The following is a 22,683-nucleotide window of genomic DNA, read 5'->3' as shown; positions in this document are numbered from 1 at the left end:
TGTGTGTGTGTGTGTCTGTGTGTGTGTACCACATCTTCTTTATCCATGTGTTGATGGACATTTAGGTTGTTTCCATGTCTTAGCTATTGTAAATAGTGCTGCTATGAACATAGGGGTGCATGTATCTTTTTGAATTAGAGTTTTTTCCTGATACATGCCCAGGAGTGGGATTGCTGGATCATATGGTAACTCTATTTTTAGTTTCTTAAGGAACCACCACACTGTTTTCCATAGTGGCTGCACTAATTTACATTCCCACCAACAGTGTAGGAGGGTTCCCTTTTCTCCACACCCTTTCCAGCATTTATTATTTGTAGACTTTTTAATGATGGCCATTCTGACTGGTGTGAGGTGATACCTCGTAGTTTTGATTTGCATTTCTCTAATAATTAGTGATGTTGAGCATCTTTTTATGTGCCTATTGGCTATCTGTATGTCTTCTTTGGAAAAATGTCTATTTAGGTCTTCTGCCCATTTTTTGATTGGGTTGTTTTTTTGTTATTGAGCTGTTTGTATATTTTGGGAATTAAGCCCTTGTCGGTCGCATCATTTGCAAATATTTTCTCCCATTCCATAGGTTGTCTTTTCATTTTGTTCATGGTTTCCTTTGCTGTGCAAAAGGTTATACGTTTGATTAGGTCCCATTTATTTAGTTTTGCTTTTATTTCTATTGCCTTGGGAGATTGACTTAAGAAAACATTGGTATGATTTATGTCAGAGAATGTTTTGCCTATGTTCTCTTGTAGGAGTTTTATGGTGTCATGTCTTATATTGAAATCTTTAAGCCATTTTGAGTTTATTTTTGTGTATGGTGTGAGGGTGTGTTATAACTTCATTGATTTGCATGCAGCTGTCCAACCTTCCCAATACCACTTGCTGAAGAGACTATCTTTCCTCCATTGTATATTCTTGCCTCCTTTGTCGAAGATTGACCACAGGTGTGTGGGTTTATTTCTGGGCTCACTGTTCTGTTCCATTGATCCATATGTCTCTTTTTGTTTCAGTATCACACTGTTTTGATTACTGTAGCTTTGTAGTATTGTCTAAAGTCTGGGAGGATTATGCCTCCTGCTTTGTTGTTTTCCTTGAGGATTGCTTTGGCAATTATGGGTCTTTTATGGTTCTATATAAAATTTAGGATTTTTTTTCCAGTTCTATGAAAAATGTCACGGGTAATTTGATAGGAATCCCATTAAATCTGTAGATTGCTTTGGGTGGTATGGCCATTTTAACAACATTAATTCTTCCACTTCAGGAGCATGGGATATCTTTCCACTTCTTTGAATCATCTTCAGTTTCCTTTATTAGTGTTTTCTAGTTCTCAACATATAAGTCTTTCACCTCCTTGGTGAGGTTTATCCTGAAGTTTCTTTTTTTTTTTGACGTGCTTTTAAAAGGGATTGTTTGTTTACATTTCCTTTCTGACATTTCATTGTTAGTGTAAAGAGATGCAACCAATTTCTATATGTTAATCTTGTATCCTGTTACCTTGCTGAATTCGTTGATCAGTTCTAGTAGTTTTTATGTGGAGTCTTTAGGGTTTTCTATATATAGTATGTCATCTGCATAGAACGACAATTTTACCTCTTCCCTACCAATCTGAATACCTTTTATTTCTTTTTCTTGTCTTGATTGCTGTGTGTCTTTCTTCTTTTTTCCACTTAATTGTGGAATATTTGTAATGTCCTTCATCCTTCCATAGGAACTGTAAAATTTAGGTAGCTTTGACCTTCAAAACACAACGCCAAAATTATCAGTAAGAGAGAAATCACGCATCAATTGAAGATCAGGCCTTTGGACAACAAACACTTCATTGCCATTTATGTTACCATTGTGATGAAAAGGTGGAATTAGGAGACTGCAAATGATGTAATAGACTTCTAAAAAGAGGCAGGCCCTGCTACACATAATTATAAGCTTCCCTGGGCAGGCCAAGCTTCCAAATGGGCAATGAATGCAGAGACCCTGGACTCCTGGGCCGATTCTATGTACAGCATTTAAAAGAGCCTGCTCGTAGAATGGTCATAAGTAAGGTAGTTTTAAGGGTACCAGCCTTCTGCCTTTCAGCTCTTAACCTGCGGTGGGTGGCAAAGGGGCAGGTTACTCTTTTGTCTCTGCACCTGACCTTTCTCTTGGAGGATACACTCCACCACACATGCCAGGTGAAACCGGATGGCAAAACTGTCAAGACCTTCCTGGGAGGGAAAGGGTTTCAGGCGTTTCTTTGGGTTGGGTGGCCACCAGCGTGATCTCTCAAAAAGGCTCAGAATAAAACTAAAATGGGTGCTTTGAGGGGTTGCTGCCTGGGTCCCCATCAAAATTTGATTCTTGGAGAAGCTCACTAAATCCCTACAGTTTGTCCAAAGAAGCCACAGGAATTATCAACACACCAGAATTTATGCTTGAGATGGGGGTGTACTCAGGATGGTGGACAACCAAGGTTTGGGGGCTGGGACCAGGTATTCCAGAGTCTGTGAATAGAGCAATGTTTTGTACAAGGGAAGTGCTCAAGTGGTGTTCATGCTGCTGAAAGAGCCATCTTCTAATCTGTCCCCAGCCCACCGTTATGGTCACCTCCTTCCAGGGGGCCGTCAGTCTGGAGAACTGACTCCTGCATCAGGTCCAGCTAATCCGGAGGTGGGTGGCTTGCTCAGCCCAATCACTTTAGGGACCTACGTGCTCAAAACAGTTCTCAAAATTAACACTTCTCTAGAAAAGGTAAGGATTTTCTGCTTCTACAGCATCTATGAGGTCCAGGCAATGGACACCTGAACAGCCATATATGCCCATGTTGTACCATTTGCTTTATATGGCTAGTCCTTCTAAGGCACCCATCTTAGTGTTTTAATGCCAGCCCCTGCCAGTGAGCCCAGTCTGTACAGAATGGTTACCTCCGACCCTTACGCTTTCTTACTGGCTTGCACAGATCTGGACCTTGAACTACGGCACTCCTTCTGTGTATAACTGACCTCCAGTTGATTGTTTTTCAAGCTTCTCCCGGAAGAACGCATACAGTGCTGTTTCTTAAAAGGATGCGTGGTCTTTGCTAGAGAAAGGAGTAACTAGAGAAGGAAGGGGAGGAAAGTGCCTTAAGTTGTAATCAGCATTGATTAAAAAACGTTATTTGAGAAACACCCCAAAATTTGAAGTCCTGATCACCAACTAGCCTGGCCCATGTTCCTTGGAAATGGTACTTTGTACATGTTCCTGTTGGACTCTGAAATGGGCACAAGATAAAATAAGTGAAGGTTATTATTACTCTTAAATGGGAATGAAAAGCTGGAGCTCTAGTTTACAGGCTGAGTGTTTGATTATGTACACTCATTTCCATTGATTTCCACTGTTGCTGGCTTGTAGCAAACTTTAAACTTCTTGTAGGCAAAGCCATCATTATTTAGGCACGCTGCAAAGCTCGTCAGACTGCTGGAGACTTGTTGGTCACCAGTGGTTTCTATTGACAGTTACTCATGTGAATAAAAGCATCCCAAGTGTGGAATGATAATCCCATTCAGGGTAAAATACATAACCAGTCATGATAGCGTCTCTTACTTCTCATTCTGTTCACCTCTTGTTCCAGATACATATATGTAATGTTTGCTCTCTGTGAACTAGTTTTTGAACTAAATGTGCATGTCCAGAATTTGCGATAAATAGATGTATGTATCAATAGATAGTATGAATGGAGGGCCACTTTTAAGTTCTTAAACAATTCCTAAAATTTCCCAAATGTCCATAAGAATTTATCATCTATTATTATGTTCTCCCTCAGTCACTGTAAGCCACATCAGAGTATGTAGTCAGGAAGTTCGAAGGTGGCATTTGATCCCTAATGTGCAAACTCCAGAATCTAAACAAAATATGCAAAGACATTTTATCAGCTTGTGACATACCAAGGGGGTTCATGAATATTCAGGGTTCCACACTACTATATAATGCTGCATTTCTTGGTTTTATTTGAAAGAATGCATATTTTTAGCATTTTATGGTAGGATTTTACACTTGTCATTTACACAAATTACAAGGTTCTCTTCAAGTCTTTAAAAATTTTTTAAAAAAATTCAGCCCATGTGCAGCACAAGAATATGCAAAACTACTTTACATTATACACACTTTTTATCAAAGGAGATACAAAATTCTGGCTTGTAGTTTTAGACAAATACAAGAAGCTTCAAACTAGACACAAAGGGGTAACATTAATTCTCAAATGTAAGTAAGTAAGTCTGCACTTTGTGTTGTATTTCTCTGAGATGTGAATACCAAATTCCTAAGGGATTTTTACTTTTTCCTTTTTCAAAGGAAAAATGACAAGTTTCCCTTAAACAAGTCCCTCCCCATCAGCTCAGTCTATCATCCTACTCTCCCATCCCTTAGTGCCAGATACTTGCTTATATTAAAAAATCAGGGGTGGGCCATTTACATATGTATGTGGACCAGATCCTTTTAGCTAACTCCTCTCTTGCAAAAATCTAAGCAGCCATAACTGATGGGAATGGTCTGCTACATTGTTAAATATGACTTCACACTAGGTAATCTAGACAGCTATGATGCTGGGTAATTAGTTAAAAGGAGATAGATGAGAGACAGAAGGCCCTACCAGTGTGCTTTTTATTGGTGGCAAATTGGTGGCCTTTAAGAATCAAGCTGTCTGATTCTACGAGAGCTTCAAAATCTAAACAGAACATGCCCACTGATTGCTTGAGGGACCTCTCTGATGCTTATGCATAGGTACTCTTTTTCAGCATGTCGGAGGCAATATTTTATACTTTCCTTCTAAAGGGTTATGAAGAGGCAATAAGGAAGAGTAGAGCTCTTTCTGCCCTTTCAAAGATATTTTCTATCACTGGTATCCACTGTTCCCTAGCCATCATCCAATACTTAAATGTGTATGTATATGCATATTTAAAAGAATTACCCATCTTTCAGTCAGTCAGTATACAGCCAACTCTTGATTACCTATGAGAACATAAGTGACATTTACTACCAGAAAATTTCATTTAACATAATCTTTTTTTTTTTTTGACACAGCTCACGTTCAGTTTGTTTTACGTCTCACGTAGACTACAGCCTGTCAAGACCAAGTTATCACACAAACGTTTATGCCCTCGAACCCATGATAGGTGTGTGCAAGGACACTGAGCACATTCAGATAGGGCTTGGGGGAAGGGCTTAAAGTGGGGAATGGGGGCAGGTGATAACTCTGGGCGTGAGAAAGGACCAATCTCAAGTTCCTCCTGAATTAGCTCTTATGGTATGCCTTTGTTATTTTAATTTTATGATTACTGCAAAATCTAAAACCTGAGGCAGTCACTATTTTATATAGATAATGGAGAGTTGACTGTAATCATGTTCTTTGTTTCTTTATGACTTTAGCCCTTTTACATAAAAAATTTCACAAGAAAACATAATATAAAAAGATTAAAAAAGACTACCATATGACATCTAGAAGCATTTATTTTATGCAAAAAACTTAAATATGAATATGTGTACACAAAAAGTGCACACATTACCTATGCTGAACAATGCCAAGAAACAATATATTGATGCAACAGTTGTTTTCTAAAATAAACATAAAAACGGAGCGCAGACTGGCAGACAAAAAGCAAAGCACTTACTTCCCAATCGCACAATGCTGAAAACTGATGACAATCCTAAACTCCTCCCACTGTCCTTACAAAGCTGCCAGAGTCCAACTATTTAAAAAAATTGCTTTTTTTTTTTTTTTTTACATCAATAATAAAAATCTGGTGACAAACATTATAAAACCAAATGCTGGACAGTCTTTACTCCTTTAAAATTCCAAATATTCCAACATAATCACAGGAGTAAAAACCACTTTAAATTGATATGCTTTATGAAACAAACAACAATATGTACATTTATTGCAAATTATATTAAACTAAAATGGAGGGGAAATCAAAATATGAAGTGATACGAAATCAATAATAATTTTAATTATTTTCTCACTCTGATAAAAATCAGAAAGCAACATCTATAAAATTGCCACCACATCACTTTTCATAGCAGGGAACTGAAATCTGTACATCTCATTTTGCAGAAAAGTAGGCAGGCAGAAAGAATTATACATAAAAGTTTCCAAAAGGAAAAACAAAGAAATATTTAATCTGATTTCTTTTCTTCTAAAAAATTAATTCAGTAGACTTCTATTATTTTCTTGTGTAACATGGGAAATTCCTGGCTCTAAAATTGATGAATTCTCACTGTCAGTATAAGGACATCCTGTTAATTTCTTTAAAATAAAGACTGCAGCATGGAAATTAATGGTGTATTATGCTGTTAAACTCCAGATATGCAGGAACTGGAACCAAGTGTTAAGCAATTTGCTTAATTATTGACTTTTCATAAGAAAAGTCTGGGGGGAGGGTAGAACAGAGTTGCTTTTAGCCTCTCTCTCAAGAGTTTCTGCTGTACATTTCCATCAAAGGACTTGTGGTCAAGTGAAAAAAGGAAGTAATAGCTTTTTTCAGTTTTCAAGGCAGAAAGTGTGTTTTGAAGTTAACTTCATTTTCTGTTCAGGGTCATTTTGAATCCAAGTTTTTGCAGAAGCTAGAGCCTGCTTCTGTTTGGCCTTCATTTTCTCCCTTTGCAAATGAATTTTCTTTTTACCTTGGGGGTAGAAGAAAGCAATGTTAGAAAAGATATAAACAGGAAAACAAACCATACACAGATTATTTCATTTCTATAGTTTAGTTATTATCTAAAATCTGAAAATATTTTTTCATTGTTCATGTGACACTTTAGTTGATTTAGGAATCTTTCCCTAAATTACATAATAACACAATACCAATGAAGAAGTTTTTATTTTCAACCATTAAGCATTGCTACCCAGTGCCCAATCTGTTTATTACTACAATAAAACACTAAAAGCTATTTGAAGTAATTGTGATTTTTAATTAATACTTTCAAAAATTATGTAGTAGAAAAATTACTAGACACTATGGCAAATGAATTTAAAAGCAGCAAAATAAGTTCTGTTCTTTAGTGTATTAAAAAAAAGGAGGAAAATTTAGCTTAATTCTGTTAAGAGAAATGCCCCACTGATCCTATTTCCCTAATAGGGAGGGAAAATTATGACCTCTGGAAGCATGAAGTAGTGGGATAGGGTCTCTTTCTCTTCTCCCCTCACCTACTCCTCTCTGGGAGAAGGAAGAACCCATCTAATGGGTGGGGGGGTGGGGTAAGGAAAAACTGAGCGTACTGGGATTTGGTCTTGTCTAGATTTGTTCTCCTTTGCCTCCAAAAGGTGTGTTCTGGTCTACCTGAGGTTGTTCAATTTAGGGGCAAGGCATTAGTTGTTACCTGGCCTATGTCATTCCACATTTGGGTGGCGGGGGGGAAGCGTGGCTTGTGGGATCTCAGTTCCCCAACCAGGGATCGAACCCGAGCCAGGGCAGTGAAAGCCCAGAATCCTAACCACTAGGCCACTAGGGAACTCCCTGTCATTCCACATTTTTAATCAGCCACATCAGTATTAAGACGGTATCTCCTTTTTAACAATTCCAAACTTGGGAGAGAAAGATAAGGGGGCTGTTTACTTATATTCCCAAACCCCAACATAACATATACCTTTTTATAAAGATAACAATGCTAACCAAAAAAAGCTAATAAGTGATTACGATTCTTATATAGTATTAAATTAATCTTATAATAAATAAAATTTAATAATATGATATCAAAGAATCCTCTACAAGCTGCCTGCTGCACCTTCAGGAAGCTTCCCTTTACTAGCTCTGAGTCCTCAGTATCTTCCTGGCTGCTCTCACAGACTTTTAAACGATCCAGATCACTGGAAGAATTTCCTGGACTTGATTCTATGTCCCAAAGTGAATCGCCATCACTTCCGAGCACTTGGCTTCTGAAAAATTTCATATTATTTTGATAAAAATTCACTTGTTACTGAAGAATATTCACATTAAACTAATACACGGTTGTTTAATACATGAGGAAACACACTTAGGGGATACTTTAAGATACAAACCCATGTGATGTGAGGAAACTCTCAATATACAAATAAGCACAGGAAATCCTCTGCTTAAAAAAAATAGAAATTCCAAGATTCCTGAACACTCCAATATTAAGCATACTAAGCAAAACATATTAATCCAAAGATGGGAAAACTATAGTCTTATTTATAGGTAACTTCCTTAAATTCACAGTTTCCCCGTAAGTCCCAAGTTTAAGGACTGTGTCTCCACTGGTGTTTATTGGTATTTTCTTTTTTTCATGGAAGAATTTGGCCTCAAAGATAAATAAAACAAACTCAAAAATCAGCAGACCTATAAAAACACATTTTCAATGCAAAATATTTGGAATTGTTTTCCATTTGAATAATAATTCAAAAACAAAGGAAAAACAAGTAAATAAACAACTGAAATGATGATGAATCCTCCATTCCCAAACTCAGGAAGCCAACATTAAGTGTCCAGTTGTTCAGATACTATTTCGCGACTACAGTATACAAATGGCTGATTTTCATAAATTTACAGGGTAAATTCAAGGAATTTTCTCAAAAGAAGTAACAATTCCAAATGCAGCCCAAAATATAAACAGGAACATTTATTGGCACGCGCACACGCACACACACACACACACACAAAACCTCTGATGGAATAGATTTACTGCAAAAATCCAGAGGGATCTAAAAATCCTACAGTTAAGTTTACAAGTTAAAATGTATGAACTCCCAGATTAAGTAAATTCTATGCCAGGAAATTTCTGTACACAGTTTTTGTATTTTGGTGGAATAACATATCTATCCTTGAATTAATAAAGTATGTAAGTAGGAGTCATACTAAAAATTATCATTTACCTAATGTCAGTGAGAGGACCTAGTAAGAGGAATTCTAGAGGGGTGTGCACTTGCTACACATAAGTGATTGCTATGGTATTTAAATGACTGTAGAGGCTACCATTTATCAAGGGTCCTACTTTTTATAGGGCTGAAGGATTAATGAGGTTACAAACATAAAGCATCTAGACTGTGGTTGGAATATACTAGGGCCTCAAAAATGGTTTTCATTAATTATTTAATAATAAAGTTGAAATAATCATACAATATGATGAGTATAAATACCAAGTAATAAAAATGGGCAAGTTTTCTGGAGGTGGTCCTAGTATACAGTGTAGACTGATTGCCTTGAGATCATCTTGTATTCAGACAGATCTAAAAGGAGCACATGGAGTAAAGAAGGGAGGGTAATGTCAGGAAAGGCTCTTTTCAGGTGTTAACGTAAGGCCAGTTGTGATCAGCGCAGGAATTGACCATCAGGGAAGTGAGAAAGCAAGCAAGTGTGTGAAGAATAATGCAAGGTAAAGGAAAAGACAGATGAAATAGTGTTAGAAAGCAGGGCCACAGAGAAGCACAAGGGTGCTGGGCCTTATTTCTCAAAGGCTTGCATTCAAGCTTAAAATCCGGGAGTAAACTACTTTAGTGCAGTGATCCAGATCCAGATCTGGTTCCACAATGCAAGGACTCTAGGCTACGCTTCAAGTTGCCAGGGCAATAAGTGAGCTGTTCCTACCATTCTGGGTTCATCTTTAGCTCAGAAATGCGGTGCTTGATGGCTCTCAGCTTTGGCAACCCTGTTTCTTCTTTTACTAATGAGATGGTTCAAAGTGTAATGATAACCTTAACAGGATGATTCAAGGTGTTATATTAGCTCTGTATTCAGAATTGTTCAATCATGTGGCTTTAACCTGTATCTGATCCTCACCAGGTCTCAGGAACATACAGGTGAGATGTCAATCGTAGGTAAATACCTTCGGTTAATCAAAAGTTATGTTTAGAATCTTGTAGGAAGGTGAAAGCTATATAGTTTCCCATGAAATAAAAATAAAGCTGCACCTTCAGGATTTTGACCACTCAGCGTTTTCTCAAGTTGAAGGATAGTTAGAACAACAGCTGAGTCACAAACAAGAAACTTTTGTTTCAGTGTGCCTGTCTATTCCATCGCTTGGTGGTTACTACACCTTAAAACATTTCCTTTTACACATTAAGAGAAAAAAAAAAATAACAGAGTTGTGAGTGTTCATAGAGGAGGAACATAACCACAGCTGCCACTGTTAGCAGTACAGTAAGGCGATTAATAAGGGACACAGCCTGGATTCAAAACCCTGTTCTGTGTAGCACTGGCCAGGTGGCCTGAGAAAGTAATTTTTTCAGGTCTAACCCCCTTATCTCTAACATAGGGTTGTACTTGCTTCATAATGATTGTTGGCAAGGCAAATATACATTCAACAACCTTTCCTTATTATCACTATTATTTCTACCAATATATATGCCAAGCACCATTGCAAATACCCCATACATTATTCTACCTAATATTCACTACGGTCTTTCAATGTTCTTATAGCATTAGGTGCTTCACTGAAGTTTGCCACTTGAATTCAAGAACATCTGATCTCTCTTGGTTTTTTCCCTCTCTGAAGCTAAAATACAGGGGCTTCTGTTTGCATGAACTCTGAAATAGGTTAAAAAGATGACTATAGTTGTTGTTTGGTTTAACCTACGATTATTTTAAATAAACTAGCTTCTTATGTAATAATTATAAATAATAAACTATATGCAAAGATTTTCCATTTCATAGAAACTACCACATATATAAACTACATTAGCTATTTAAAATATGGAAGTAAATATTTTCAAAGCACCCTCTGTTAAACTAGTTTTGTGTGCATGTATAGTTCCTGTAGAATTAAGACTTAATTTTACCTTAAAGTACAATATAGTGTGGACTCCAGAGTGACGCTGCCTGGTTTTAATGCTGCCTCCACTATTTATATAAGCAAAGGGACCAAAAACTATATGGACTCTCTACTCCTGGTTCTCTCCTCTTTATGAACTGGGGATAATGATAGTACTTACCCATGTAGAGATGTTTTAAGCATTTAATAGGTTAACAAAGAGCTTAGAATTGAGCCTGGCTCATAATAAGCATTATATTAGTGTTAGCTATTATTAATCTTATGTAGCAATTTTTTAAGTGAAATAAAATATATGTAACATAAATCACTGCCATTCATCTCTAGAATATTTTCATCTTCCAAACTGAAACTCTGTACCCATTAAATACTAATGCCTATTCTCTCCTCCCGCTCTCCCTGGCAACTACCTCATGCTGTCTCTATGAATTTGACTACTCTCGTATCTCATAGAAGTGGAGTCATATAGTATTTGTCCTTTGGGGTCTGGCTTATTTCACTTAGCATAATGTCCTTAAGGCTGATCCATATTGTGGCATAAGTCAGAATTTCATTGTTTTACATAGTAATAAAAAAATAATTCTTACACTTTTATCAATCAGTAGACCTAAAGTGAAAGTTTTCTGCTCTATTCTGGAATTGATAAGCTGGGGAAGTATATTCTTTGAGGGCAAGAACCTATCCATTTTGGATACTTTTGTACTGCCAACATCCAGCGCAATGCTGGCAGTTTATCTGAACAAATGAGAAGTGTAAGGAGCAATACTCATGTGCCTATAGTGCATTCAATCCTGTGCAAGAGGCTATCATGAGTAATAGAGTTTCTGGAGTAAGTTAGGTTTCCAAGCCGAAGTCATAATGCTAGAATTTAAGGGCAGAGTTGTATATTAGATTCAGGAAAGAATGGAAAAGACAAAAGGAAGCTTGGGAGAAAGTTTCAGAATGTCCTTCTATGTTGTGTTAGCCACGAATTAGTAGTCAATACTTCAACCAGAAGTTTCTGAAGTATGTGTGCAAAATCTTTGATCTGTTTTAGTGAAGTACAGTGTTATCATGAACACCAAATTTAACCATCTAACTTCACTGAGAATATAAAACCATCAAAGAATTCTGTATTTTGGATAACACACTGCTCAACTGATCTACTAACTGGCATACTTAAGACTTCTAAGGTGTCTTTTCACTCTTAAAAAAGATGTATTAAGAGTTTTAAAAAGGCCCAAGGCCATTTTTAATCAAGACCAGTCTCTGGCATGTAAGCCATTTTTGTTGGTTTGTTTAATGTTTTTGGGGCAAATGGTGTAACTAAAAGCAGAGCAATGGGTTTTACAATGCTCAATTTCAGAGACAAGGTTGGTTGCTACTGAAAATATTTTCAGGGTCCAAGTAAGTGCCTGGATATTTTGGTTAGATGGCAAAAGGACAGCACATGAGAGGTAAGGTCAGGTGGCTCAGGTGGCCTGGGTGTGATGATCAGTATTATGTGGGTGAGGAATGGCTAGAATTCTAGAAACCCTTAAGAGAATTCTGGCAATCTCCAACGAAATTTGTTCAGCTTTTCTATAACAAAATATATTAAGAGGTAAAGCAACTAGAATTCAAAACAATGGTTAAAATAATTACTGAGCATTTATTCTGTACAAGGCATTTTGTTAAGTGCTTTATATTTAATGACCATTTAATTCTTGGAACAGTCCTTTGAGGAAGGCATTATCATCCTGCCTTAATGATGAAGAAAAGGAGGCCGAGGTTAAGTATGTTGTTCCAGGTCAAAGGTCCAGGTTTGAGGAGAAAAATTATAAATTTGCCCCCAATACTGGCTTTCCTTACCACACTTTTAGTCCATAAAAGTAGAAGTGACTAAAGTAGAAGAAACACCCATTACTTAGTCAGGTTTGGGCCTGGATCAGCTGCCATGAGATGTTGAAAAAGGTACTCATAGACACTTAAAATGTAAGAAAATTTAGTAGCTCAAACGTCCAAATTTCAAAAGTGGTAATTTTAAAAAATGTACTTACAAACACATATGCCTTAGCAACACTGTACTTTATAAAAATATTGAAGCAGGATGGTGAGGGTGTCCTGACATGATCAGAGATGGTTCTTTCCTAGAAGGAACTCAGAATCTTACAATCTAATTCAGGGGGGAGATGAATGAGGTATAGGTATATAAGGAAAAAGAAGCAGTGTAGAGCTAAGGTCTAATTGTAGACCAAGTAAGGAGCCAACTTCTAGATCTCTAATTGGGGCACCACTGTTACAGTGTGGAAAATCTGAAATCCCAACACTAACATGATCAAAGATGAGCAGCTGTGAGGTTATTCCCATTGGGGAGGGTGGGGGAAAGGTAAGGTGCTGACTTATGTTAAAATTTACTGTAACAAGTGGAATTAAAGAGCATGCCATGACATCTATCTATTCCACTCTGGGATCTCTGTATCAAAAAGGTAGCCATTTATATTTAGAAAACCCCATGCAACTATGTGAGGGAGACCAAGACAATGTTATCCTTGCTAATAAATAGAAACATCAAAAACCATATCCTAATTAAAAATTAACCAAAGAAAAAAAGGAGATCTCTCTTCAAATTGTTGTCCTGAAAGTTAAGCGATAAAAGCAAATGCCACCATAACTTACTCAGGAAAACCAGGGGCAGTTTTCACTCCCAAATGCCTAGGTGTTTGGGGGTGACTGGCAACTAGGATTAAAACAAGATGTCTAAATTAAAAGTTCAGAAAGAATGGTGTAAGTTACCTTTGTAAGTCAATTTGTCTCTCTGCTGCTGCTGCCTTTTTGGCTATGTCTTGCAGTTTGGGTGCTTTGGCATTACCTGCTTCCAAACCTCCAGGGCTTTCCTGATTGACTGCGGCTCTCTTTCTTCCCTTGCTAAGAGGTTTATTTATATCATCATTTCTGGTTGCATTGCCCTGAGATTCAGACTTGGGTCGACGTCCTCTCCTGGGTTTTGAAGGGGCAGGTGGTCCTGATTCATCTACTTTCTCATCTGCTTTTTGTTGGATATTCTCTGCACCAGCTGCTGTTACTGTTCTTTTCTTTCCTCGGTCACTGCTGATGTTGCCCTGGGCAGCCTGATCAGAATTAATCTCCTAAAAGAGCAGAAAACAATTCTATGAACATAAATTCCTTAAATATCACTGATCTATACTAGAAAGAAGCATTCTGCAAGTATTTTAAAAGAGTTGGAATTCCAGGGCTTCTAATTAACTGCTTACATCCCATGAAGAATGTAAACTCCTTAAGAGTAAGGACTGAATGAGGTGCCTACCATAGTGCTTGGCATATATAATATACTCAATAAATGCTTACTAAAGTGCATAGGCAGTTATATAAGAGAAAACCTACTCAGTTTTGCTTTCACAGCCATTTTAAATGAAAAGGTCCTTTTTATTGTGGTATGCTCTTAATGTATCACTTTTCAAAAGGGGGGGATGTTTTCATAATTCAATGTTATTTTCTTTCTCTATGATGCATCTAACTATAATAATCTTTGTAGTTCTGTGACATGTGCCTTTAACATGGGCAGCTAGACTTAAATCCATCCTTCCAGGATGATAAGCTAATGAGAATGACGACTTCTACTTCTTTCACCCTCTTGGGATGTGGAGAGTCGTGTTACAAAAATCATCATGAGGGAACAAGAGTAAGGTGGTCCACAGGATTTAAACTGTAAAACAATACAAAATGGATCAGAGAAAAGATATGCGAAGGCACCCTGGACAGAGATGGAGATTCCTGGGCAAAATAAGAAGGGTCAATAAAAACAACTAAGTGTGGTTAAACTTGAAGTAGAAACCATTCAACTGAATGCCTGTTAGGTGCAGTGGCTGCTGGGCATAGATTGGGGAACAAAACGGTTATTTTTCCTGTCCTCAAACAGATTAGCATAGTAGGTGACTAATTTTTTAAAGAGTAAACAAACATTTTGTTACAGATTACCCTAAGTGCTAAGAGATTAAAGAAAAGGGCATTCAGAAAAAAAAACCAGAGGGAGCATCAATTTCTCATTGGTTCTTCTGGGGAATATTAATTAAACAATATCAAAGCAGGACTTATCACATGAAAAGTGAAGTATTTTAGACAGATGGAAGAGGCAGCATGAAGTACCTGAAGAAGGAAAGAGCTTGGAAGATTTAAGGAACTTGAAGTGATGTGAGACTGGTATAAGGTAGGAGAAGCAGGCATGGACCAGATCATGAATGCCTTATGGGGCATTTAAGAAATCTGATTTTATTCTAAGTGCTAGTAAAAGTCATTGATGGACTTTAAATAGAGGACAAACATAATCCAAATTATATTTTAAGAAGATCACACTGGCTGCTATATTTGGTGATGAGATTGGAAGGGAGCAAGAATGTTAACAAGAAGGTAAAACTACTACAGTATCAGACGTTGAATTAGGGAGTTCCCTGGTGGCCTAGTGGTTAGGATTCCAGGCTTTCACTACCATGGCCTCGGTTCAATCCCTGGTCGGCGAATTTCCTGCAAGGCGCATGGCATGGCCAAAAAAAAAAAAAAGTTGAGTTAAACAAGAAGAAGATAATTTAAAAACGGGCAAATATGAACAGGCAGTTCACACAAGAGTACATCCAAATGGTCAACAAAAATACTGATCATCAGAGAAATATAAATTAAAACAATAGTGGGGCATTCATTAGTTTTACTACTTTAAACTGAAAAAAATTCAAAAGAACTATAAAACCTGTTGTTAATGGGTATACAGAGGAAAAAGTACCCTGCTGGTAGAAATGTCAAGTGTTCTAATTTTCGAAGAAAACAATATGAAAATATCTAGTATATTTACTCCTTGACCTAGCATTCCCACTACTAGAACTTATTAGCCCCTAGAAACAACATCACCAGTAAATTTAATGCAACATTGTAGTGACAAAGAACAGGGAAAGGAAGATTTATGTGTATACAAACATGAAAATGATAACACTGTAGAGAAAAAATTGAACACACAGATAAGGCTGTTTAAAAGGGGAACAAAAGACTATTAAAGTCATGCACATGATCCTATTTACACATTTATGAACATTATGTATATGTGCATATGTATAAAGAACTCATGCAAAAGCCAAATGAAGAGGAAATGGGAGTTGTCAGCTGTAGGCATGAAGAAATTCAAGACTCTAAAGGGCAACACTGGTGGGACTGCCTGCCTGCTCCATGGAATGTTACTGTGTTATTTCTTCTTTTAACCACCGCCCTTATTCATTCTTCGTGTTACCATTTGATTTTGCTCACAGAGTAAATAATAGGAGAAAATGTTCTGATTTGTAAACATGCATATACAATTTGCTGGATAATTTTTATATACGTAACAAATAAATTGGTTTATGCATCAATCTTTTTGAGCAATTGGTTACCAAGAAACACTTTCTTAGATCTTTATCTTCTTTTAGTACAAAAGATAGTGTTTTGAGCCTGCAAGACTGAGAACCAGACCCTGGAAAGAAATGATCACATCAACTTATGGGAGATCTGACTGGGAAGCTATCAGGCTTTTGTCAAAATACAACCCCTGTCTCTTCAGGCAACAGTGTATCTGTTAAAACATTCTTTGGAAGTATGAAAAAGTTAAAACTGTTTGGAACAATATAATATTACAGATCAATCAAAGTAATATTTTGGCCCCTCAGAAATTAGAATTTAAATGTCCAATTTATCTTCTATACAATTCTACAGCAGAGGTTGAAAAGGTTATAGATAGATGTTTGTACTAGATAAACATTTGCATCCCTGTACCATCTCTTAATACATATTATAAGCATGTTTAAGTATCTGTGGCAATATGTGTATCTGCATCTAAGCACGATTATGTTCAATGTTTAATTCTATAGAAGGATCCCACAATATCTAAATCTACTGGTTTCTGAATTCTAAGAGTTTTGAAAGTGAGAGGTTCCCTGTTACCTGAATTTACTGACATACTGAAGTTCAGATAGTTGGATAGTCAGAGACTGACCTAAAAAATGTACCCTTACCTATTCAGTTTGAATTCAGATAATGAGTTTGGATAGGAAAAGTTCAGCTACTGTGGAATAACTGTATAGTCCCATATTTTATGTACCTGAGGATAACTCCTAAAACATTTGATAATATCATAAACATATGGGGGGTAAAAAAAGTATGTCAAGAACATGATTCTACAGAAAAAGAAATAATAGTATTAGGTCATTCTTACTGAGGAAAGTTATCCTCCTACCAATGTTATACTCCTTTCTGTCCTGCCAAAAAATTGTTAAGAATATCGGGGGCCACAGTTAAAAGATACACCATCAAAGAATGCAGCTGTTAAATAAAAACTCAAACATATTTTAAAAGGTCAGCTCATTAAGTTTAACTTAAAACAACAACAGAAACAGAGTGTTGATCCCTGGTGGGAGTCAATAAAGTTTTGAAAACAAGATCTCAAAACACTTCAGTTCCTATTCCTTCAAGGTATTGGGAGAAGTAGGGTGGGAGAAGGTGACCACAAACTCTGGTAAATGAAGAGAGTGGACATAGACAGAATCACTTCTGTAGAGTGGAAGCCCAGTAAGTATAGCAGGGGGTGGTATACACAAAGGTATAGTATGTAGTATATATTAATGTGTCGACCGTGGGTTTCTTATCCCATCATAAAATTGTAGTAAGAATCTCCATGGGAAAAACCCACTTGTTAAATTTTAAAATTTACCTTATTCTTTACTGGGTCAATATTCTTTACAGGTGTCACAGAAATAATTCTCACAGGGTTCTCTTCATTTTCACTAACTCCAGTTTCTGCTGCCTCTGAACTCTGTTCCCTGTTGAAGAGAAATAAACCAAAGCTTCTTTATTTCACCACATGAATAGGAAGTGTACTCTCTCACTATACCGTTAAGGAAAGATGCTTAGGCTGATTTAGAAGTCTGGCCAAGTGAAGTAACATTAACAAGACTCAGATCTTCTGTGGTTACAGACTACTGCTCTACTATATCAAGTTTTGGATTTCCATCTTACCTTACTAATGTAAGACAGAAATGACTGCCTAAAACCACCAGATAGAAAGCTTAGTTGACAAGCAACAAACAACACAACTATTCTATAAGCCTATCTGTTGGGGGTGGAAAACCCTAAAACAAAGCAAAAATACAACAGATGGGGCTTCCCTGGTGGCGCAGTGGTTGAGAATCTGCCTGCTAATGCAGGAGACACGGGTTCGAGCCCTGGTCTGGGAAGATCCCACATGCCGCGGAGCAACTGGGCCCGTGAGCCACAACTGCTGAGCCTGCGCGTCTGGAGCCTGTGGTCCACAACAAGAGAGGCCACGATAATGAGAGGCCTGCGCACCGCGATGAAGAGTGGCCCCCGCTTGCCACAGCTAGAGGAAGCCCTCACACAGAAACGAAGACCCAACACAGCCCAAAAAATAAATAAATAAATAAGTAATAATTAAAAAAAAAAAATACAACAGATGAGCGTAGAGTATAGTTTTCTCCAGTCTGTGTTCTTAATGCTCTGCAAGGGAAGGGGCTGCAAGAAGAGGCCATAGGGGAGGTGTCTGACCCCCACCATCTATGTAAACCACAGATGTTCCATGTTAATTTTTTTATATTTTGGGATTCTACTGCTAAAAATGTGTTTAAAACACCACCACTGAATTTATGCTTAAAATTTCACGAATTAGAATAAAATCTTTAAAAGCCTCAATATTTAGTGTTGGTAAGAGTAGGGTCAGATGGAAAGTTTTATGCAGTAGCTAAGACAGTAAACACTTGACATGTTAAACATGGAATCTTTTAAAAAAATATTTATTTATTTGGCTGTGTCAGGTCTTAGTTGTGGCATGCGAACTTAGTTGTGGCATGTGGGATCTAGTTCCCTGACAAGGGATCGAACCTGGGCCCCCTGCATTGGGAGTGCAGAGTCTTAGCCACTGGGCCACCAGGGAAGTCCCAAACATGGAATCTTTAATAAGTGGAAAATGTTATTAACAATGTTATCTCTACTCATGCTATACTAATTTTGAGTTAAAAATTAAAAAGCATATAAATTAAATATTTAAAGAGTTACATTTTCAGTTCTCCTAAGTGTTAAATTTAAACACATACACACACTTTCATGTAAATTAGTTTTACTGTATTACTAATTCTTACGTTTTTCCATTTAACTTTTCTACACATTTAGAATGCTAAACAGTTTCAAAGTGTAGTACACTCTCAATTTCCATCATTAATTATACTAAAATTTAGCACTACTGTTTTTTACTAAGATGTTTCCATTTTTGTGATACAGTGCTTTAAGAAAAGAAACTGAAAGATGAACCAAGTAGTGAGTGATAGTAACAAAAACAATTGGAGAAAAAAATTGCCTTGATCGATTTCCGGTGGAAGGGTTCAGCTCTGAATTTACATTAATATTGCTTCCAGTCTCAGCTCCAGTGCTTCTAACATATGGTTTCCTTCCCGTTGCTGATAAAGGCTTGTTTACCGCACCTAGTACTCCAGCAGGTTTTGGCTAAAAATTACATATATGCATGTTATTTTATACCTTACTGAAAGGAATACATACAAATTTAGACACATGTAAGGGATACTGTTTCGCTTAAGGCCAGGAATTGTTGTTGCTTTGGAAAGTTAAATCTTAAATTTATTAGAAATGATAGTTCTGTAAAACTATATCTAAACATAATTACAAATCAAAAGCATTACCTCTACTTAAAAATAACTATGCAATATTTAATTATTCCTATTGCTCAATCAAAATAAAAAGTGTCCCTAAAACAGTGAAATACATAATAATTAAGACATAATAAAATGTTTTACAGGTAAACTGAGTGTATATAGTAATAGTTTAGACACTTTATAAAATATTAAATTTCCCTTTGCTCTTTTAGATGTCATATTACCTTTACAGAATATAAATTATCTAACTTATTAGTACTTTAAAATTATCTTTATCTTACACATCTAAATTTATTATACCATTTTTCAGGGAAATCTGCTGTGTGAATTCTAAATAACTTGAAGCCTATCAGTACTGTTGAGAACACATGGTTGTAATTCTAAAGTGGTTCATGGCAAAAAAAAAAAGCCTGAGAGAACAAATGCTTTAGATGCTATAATCCACAACATGAGCCCTAAGAATCAGGAACTATAAAATCCGAGGGACATTTAAAGGTTATTTCTAAGAATAGCAGAAGTAATATGCACATGAGATAAAGATCCCCCAATTATCTAGTACATAATACCTTTCCTGTTAACAGAAGTACTCTTGTCTCTTCTGAAATATAACTCTTGTCATTACAGAAGTCCTATCAAAAAAACAAACAAAAAAAGTGAACATATTTTTATTGTCCATACAAGACTTTTCAAGGCATTCTGCTTTACAATAACAGTTTCATTTGTGCTAAGAAACATATCAAACCATCAAAGCATATTTCATGAACCATACCATAAGTCTAGTTTTAAAATTAACTCAGTGACACACAAGACTTAGTCAAATGTCAGATATAAATTACTTAAATCACATTTTTTTTTGGCAGCGCCACGCGGCTTGCAGGAGCCTAGTTCCCTGACCAGGAATTGAATCCAGGCCATTGGCAGTGAAAGCACGGAGTCCTAACCACTGGAATGCCAGGGAATTCCCTTAAATCACATTTTAAATAAAACACACTTCTATTCTTTCATATGGTTCAGGGCAAACAGTCTCCAGTTTATTCAATGAACTATGTTCTCCACTCTATTATAAAATTTACTTTTTAAAAATTTATTTGGCCGCACCACGTGGCACGCGGGATCTTAGTTCCCAGACCAGGGACTGAAGCCACGCCTCCTCAGTGGAAGCACGGAGTCTTAAGCTCTGGACTGCCAGGAAGTCCCTAAAATTTACTTCTTTGGGGCTCTCAAAGCATCCAAAATGATACTATGCATATATCAGGCACTTAATATTCACTAAAAGAACCCCACACAGAATCTCAAGAAAATTATCCTTACTGAAAAAAAATCTGTTACTTTAATTAAAAATATTGTTTCCTAGAACCATAAGTAGACTGTCCAAATCATAAAGGTAAATACACCATCAAAATCTAATTAAGTCAATTATAATGTTCTTTGGCAGCAGTGATATTAACCAGTTAATAAATGAATTAAACCAAATGTGGACACTGATGATACTTCTGAAAGTTATATCTGTGTAAGAGTTCAATTTGATCCTGTGGTGCCTCTATGTGTTAATTATCCTGGGAATAGCACACGAGTAAACCACAATGGTCTCATGGAAGCAAAATGACTTACTACCATCTGGAAGTTCCATTAATTTTTAAGAAATCGCACTTAAAAAATTATTTTTCTTTTATTAAGTTTACCTTCACACTAGTGTCACAGAAAAGAACAGAGGGCTTAAATGTGCCTATAAAAATAAATAACACTTTTGGCATGTGTTCTAGGCAAGGCTGTATCTTTCATTTCTTCCCCACAAAGGCTTTTATGTAGCTAAAATAAATGTTACATGAAGATATACTATAGCTTCACTTAGCTCACTATCTTAATATGCCTAGTTTTCTCCTGTCTGAATTTATACCATATTAAAAGCAACATATTAGAAAAGGAAATGAGGAAAGCTGATCATTGAAAACAGAAGAAAACTGAAATTATTATTCAGAAGGCTAAAGACATTCTAAGTTTCATATCAAAACAAAAAACAATTAGAATTAGGTGTAGTGACAAACAGCAATTTAAATTCTTGATGATGTATGAAGATTCTATTTGGGTACTATTCTAGTCATGATAGCCCTGGGTCAACAATAAAGTAAATTTAAATTCAAGAGCTCACTCAGGAGTATTTATAAAGACCAGTAAATTCAATGAGAACAGAAGTAACTTTGCAATCTTTATTATTCCTACCAAAACCAGGCAGAGTAAATTCTGAGTACTAAATCAAAGTCTGATTAAAATTTTTGTTGAAAATTTTAAATGCCTTATTTTTTCCAATTAAAAATATTAAGGATAGTTTTTTAAACAAAGCACAGGAAAGTTAAACTTTAAAATACCACCTTAAAGTGGGTAATAAATAAAAGGCATTCTTTTTGGAAAAGTTTCTTAATCCAAATTAGCTGGAAAAACTTAAAGAGCTTTAGTTAGCTGAAAAATTTACTTACATGGAAAACTTCATTTGCTGACAGCAGAATAAATGTACTATTTATTATTAATACCATTTATTAAATGCTTACTTTGTGACAAACTCTTAGAAACCTAGGTATATTAGTAATTGTTCACAGGTATTATCATCATCTGCATTTTAGAGATGAAGACATTGAGGCTTAGAAGAGTTAACATGTGTAAGGTCCCTCAAATTAGAAATGGTTGATTTGAATCCAAGTCTGTCAATTGCCAAGACCAATTCCATTCATTCTAACATTTTATTTCATATATAGATGCATATATATTTATACTCTACCAAATATTTTGTTTACTTCTTGTCTGAAAAAATACTAACAGTGTTTTAATGAGATGAAAACAATTTAAGAAATTTGAAAATTCCTCTTACATATTAGAAATATCCAGAAGGAATAGCTCACATAGGAACACCACCACCAAGCTTGATTTGTATTCTCTACTCTGTAAGGTGAGAATGATATTTTTCAGGCTTTGGAAGACAATCTCCCATTTCTTGATAAACTCACAGAGGTATTTTTTTTTTTTTTTACTCTGTAGTCAAGACAGTCCAATACTTGCCACTAGGGTTGATAGTAACAAATTTAAATAGGTTTAGTATGGTAGAAAAATGAAGGGAAGAAAATTACCTTTTCAGGTTGTGTAAAAAATTTCATTGGAAGGACCGGATCCTTTGGTGAATCTGCATTGCACAAAGCACTTTTACTATTTATAACACACAGGGCCACATCACACACTGTATAAAGTTTCTAGGGAGGAAAAAAAAAAAATCACATATACCTTTCAGTAGTGAAAAATAACC

General features: G+C 36.3%; 1 protein-coding gene across 2 annotated transcripts in view; it reads right to left on the bottom strand.

Moving 5' to 3' along the window:
- Positions 1–3,930: 3,930 nt before the first annotated feature.
- PDS5A (PDS5 cohesin associated factor A) overlaps positions 3,931–22,683 on the bottom strand; it is a 128,553-nt gene continuing 109,800 nt past the window's right edge. For both annotated transcript variants that reach the window (XM_057546611.1, XM_057546612.1), the window contains exons 28-33: positions 22,511–22,630; positions 19,958–20,020; positions 19,079–19,224; positions 17,423–17,531; positions 13,474–13,826; positions 3,931–6,624 (exon numbers count right to left, since the gene is read on the bottom strand). In XM_057546611.1, the coding sequence (XP_057402594.1) occupies positions 6,621–6,624; positions 13,474–13,826; positions 17,423–17,531; positions 19,079–19,224; positions 19,958–20,020; positions 22,511–22,630 (795 nt within the window). In that variant the 3' untranslated portion in view covers positions 3,931–6,620. The remainder of the gene's footprint in view (positions 6,625–13,473; positions 13,827–17,422; positions 17,532–19,078; positions 19,225–19,957; positions 20,021–22,510; positions 22,631–22,683) is intronic.

Source organism: Balaenoptera acutorostrata, chromosome 5 (genome assembly GCF_949987535.1).
Source record: "Balaenoptera acutorostrata chromosome 5, mBalAcu1.1, whole genome shotgun sequence".
Taxonomy (NCBI): domain Eukaryota; kingdom Metazoa; phylum Chordata; class Mammalia; order Artiodactyla; family Balaenopteridae; genus Balaenoptera; species Balaenoptera acutorostrata.
Note: the sequence above shows the minus strand (reverse complement) of the source record. Positions and strands in the feature narration are given on the sequence as shown.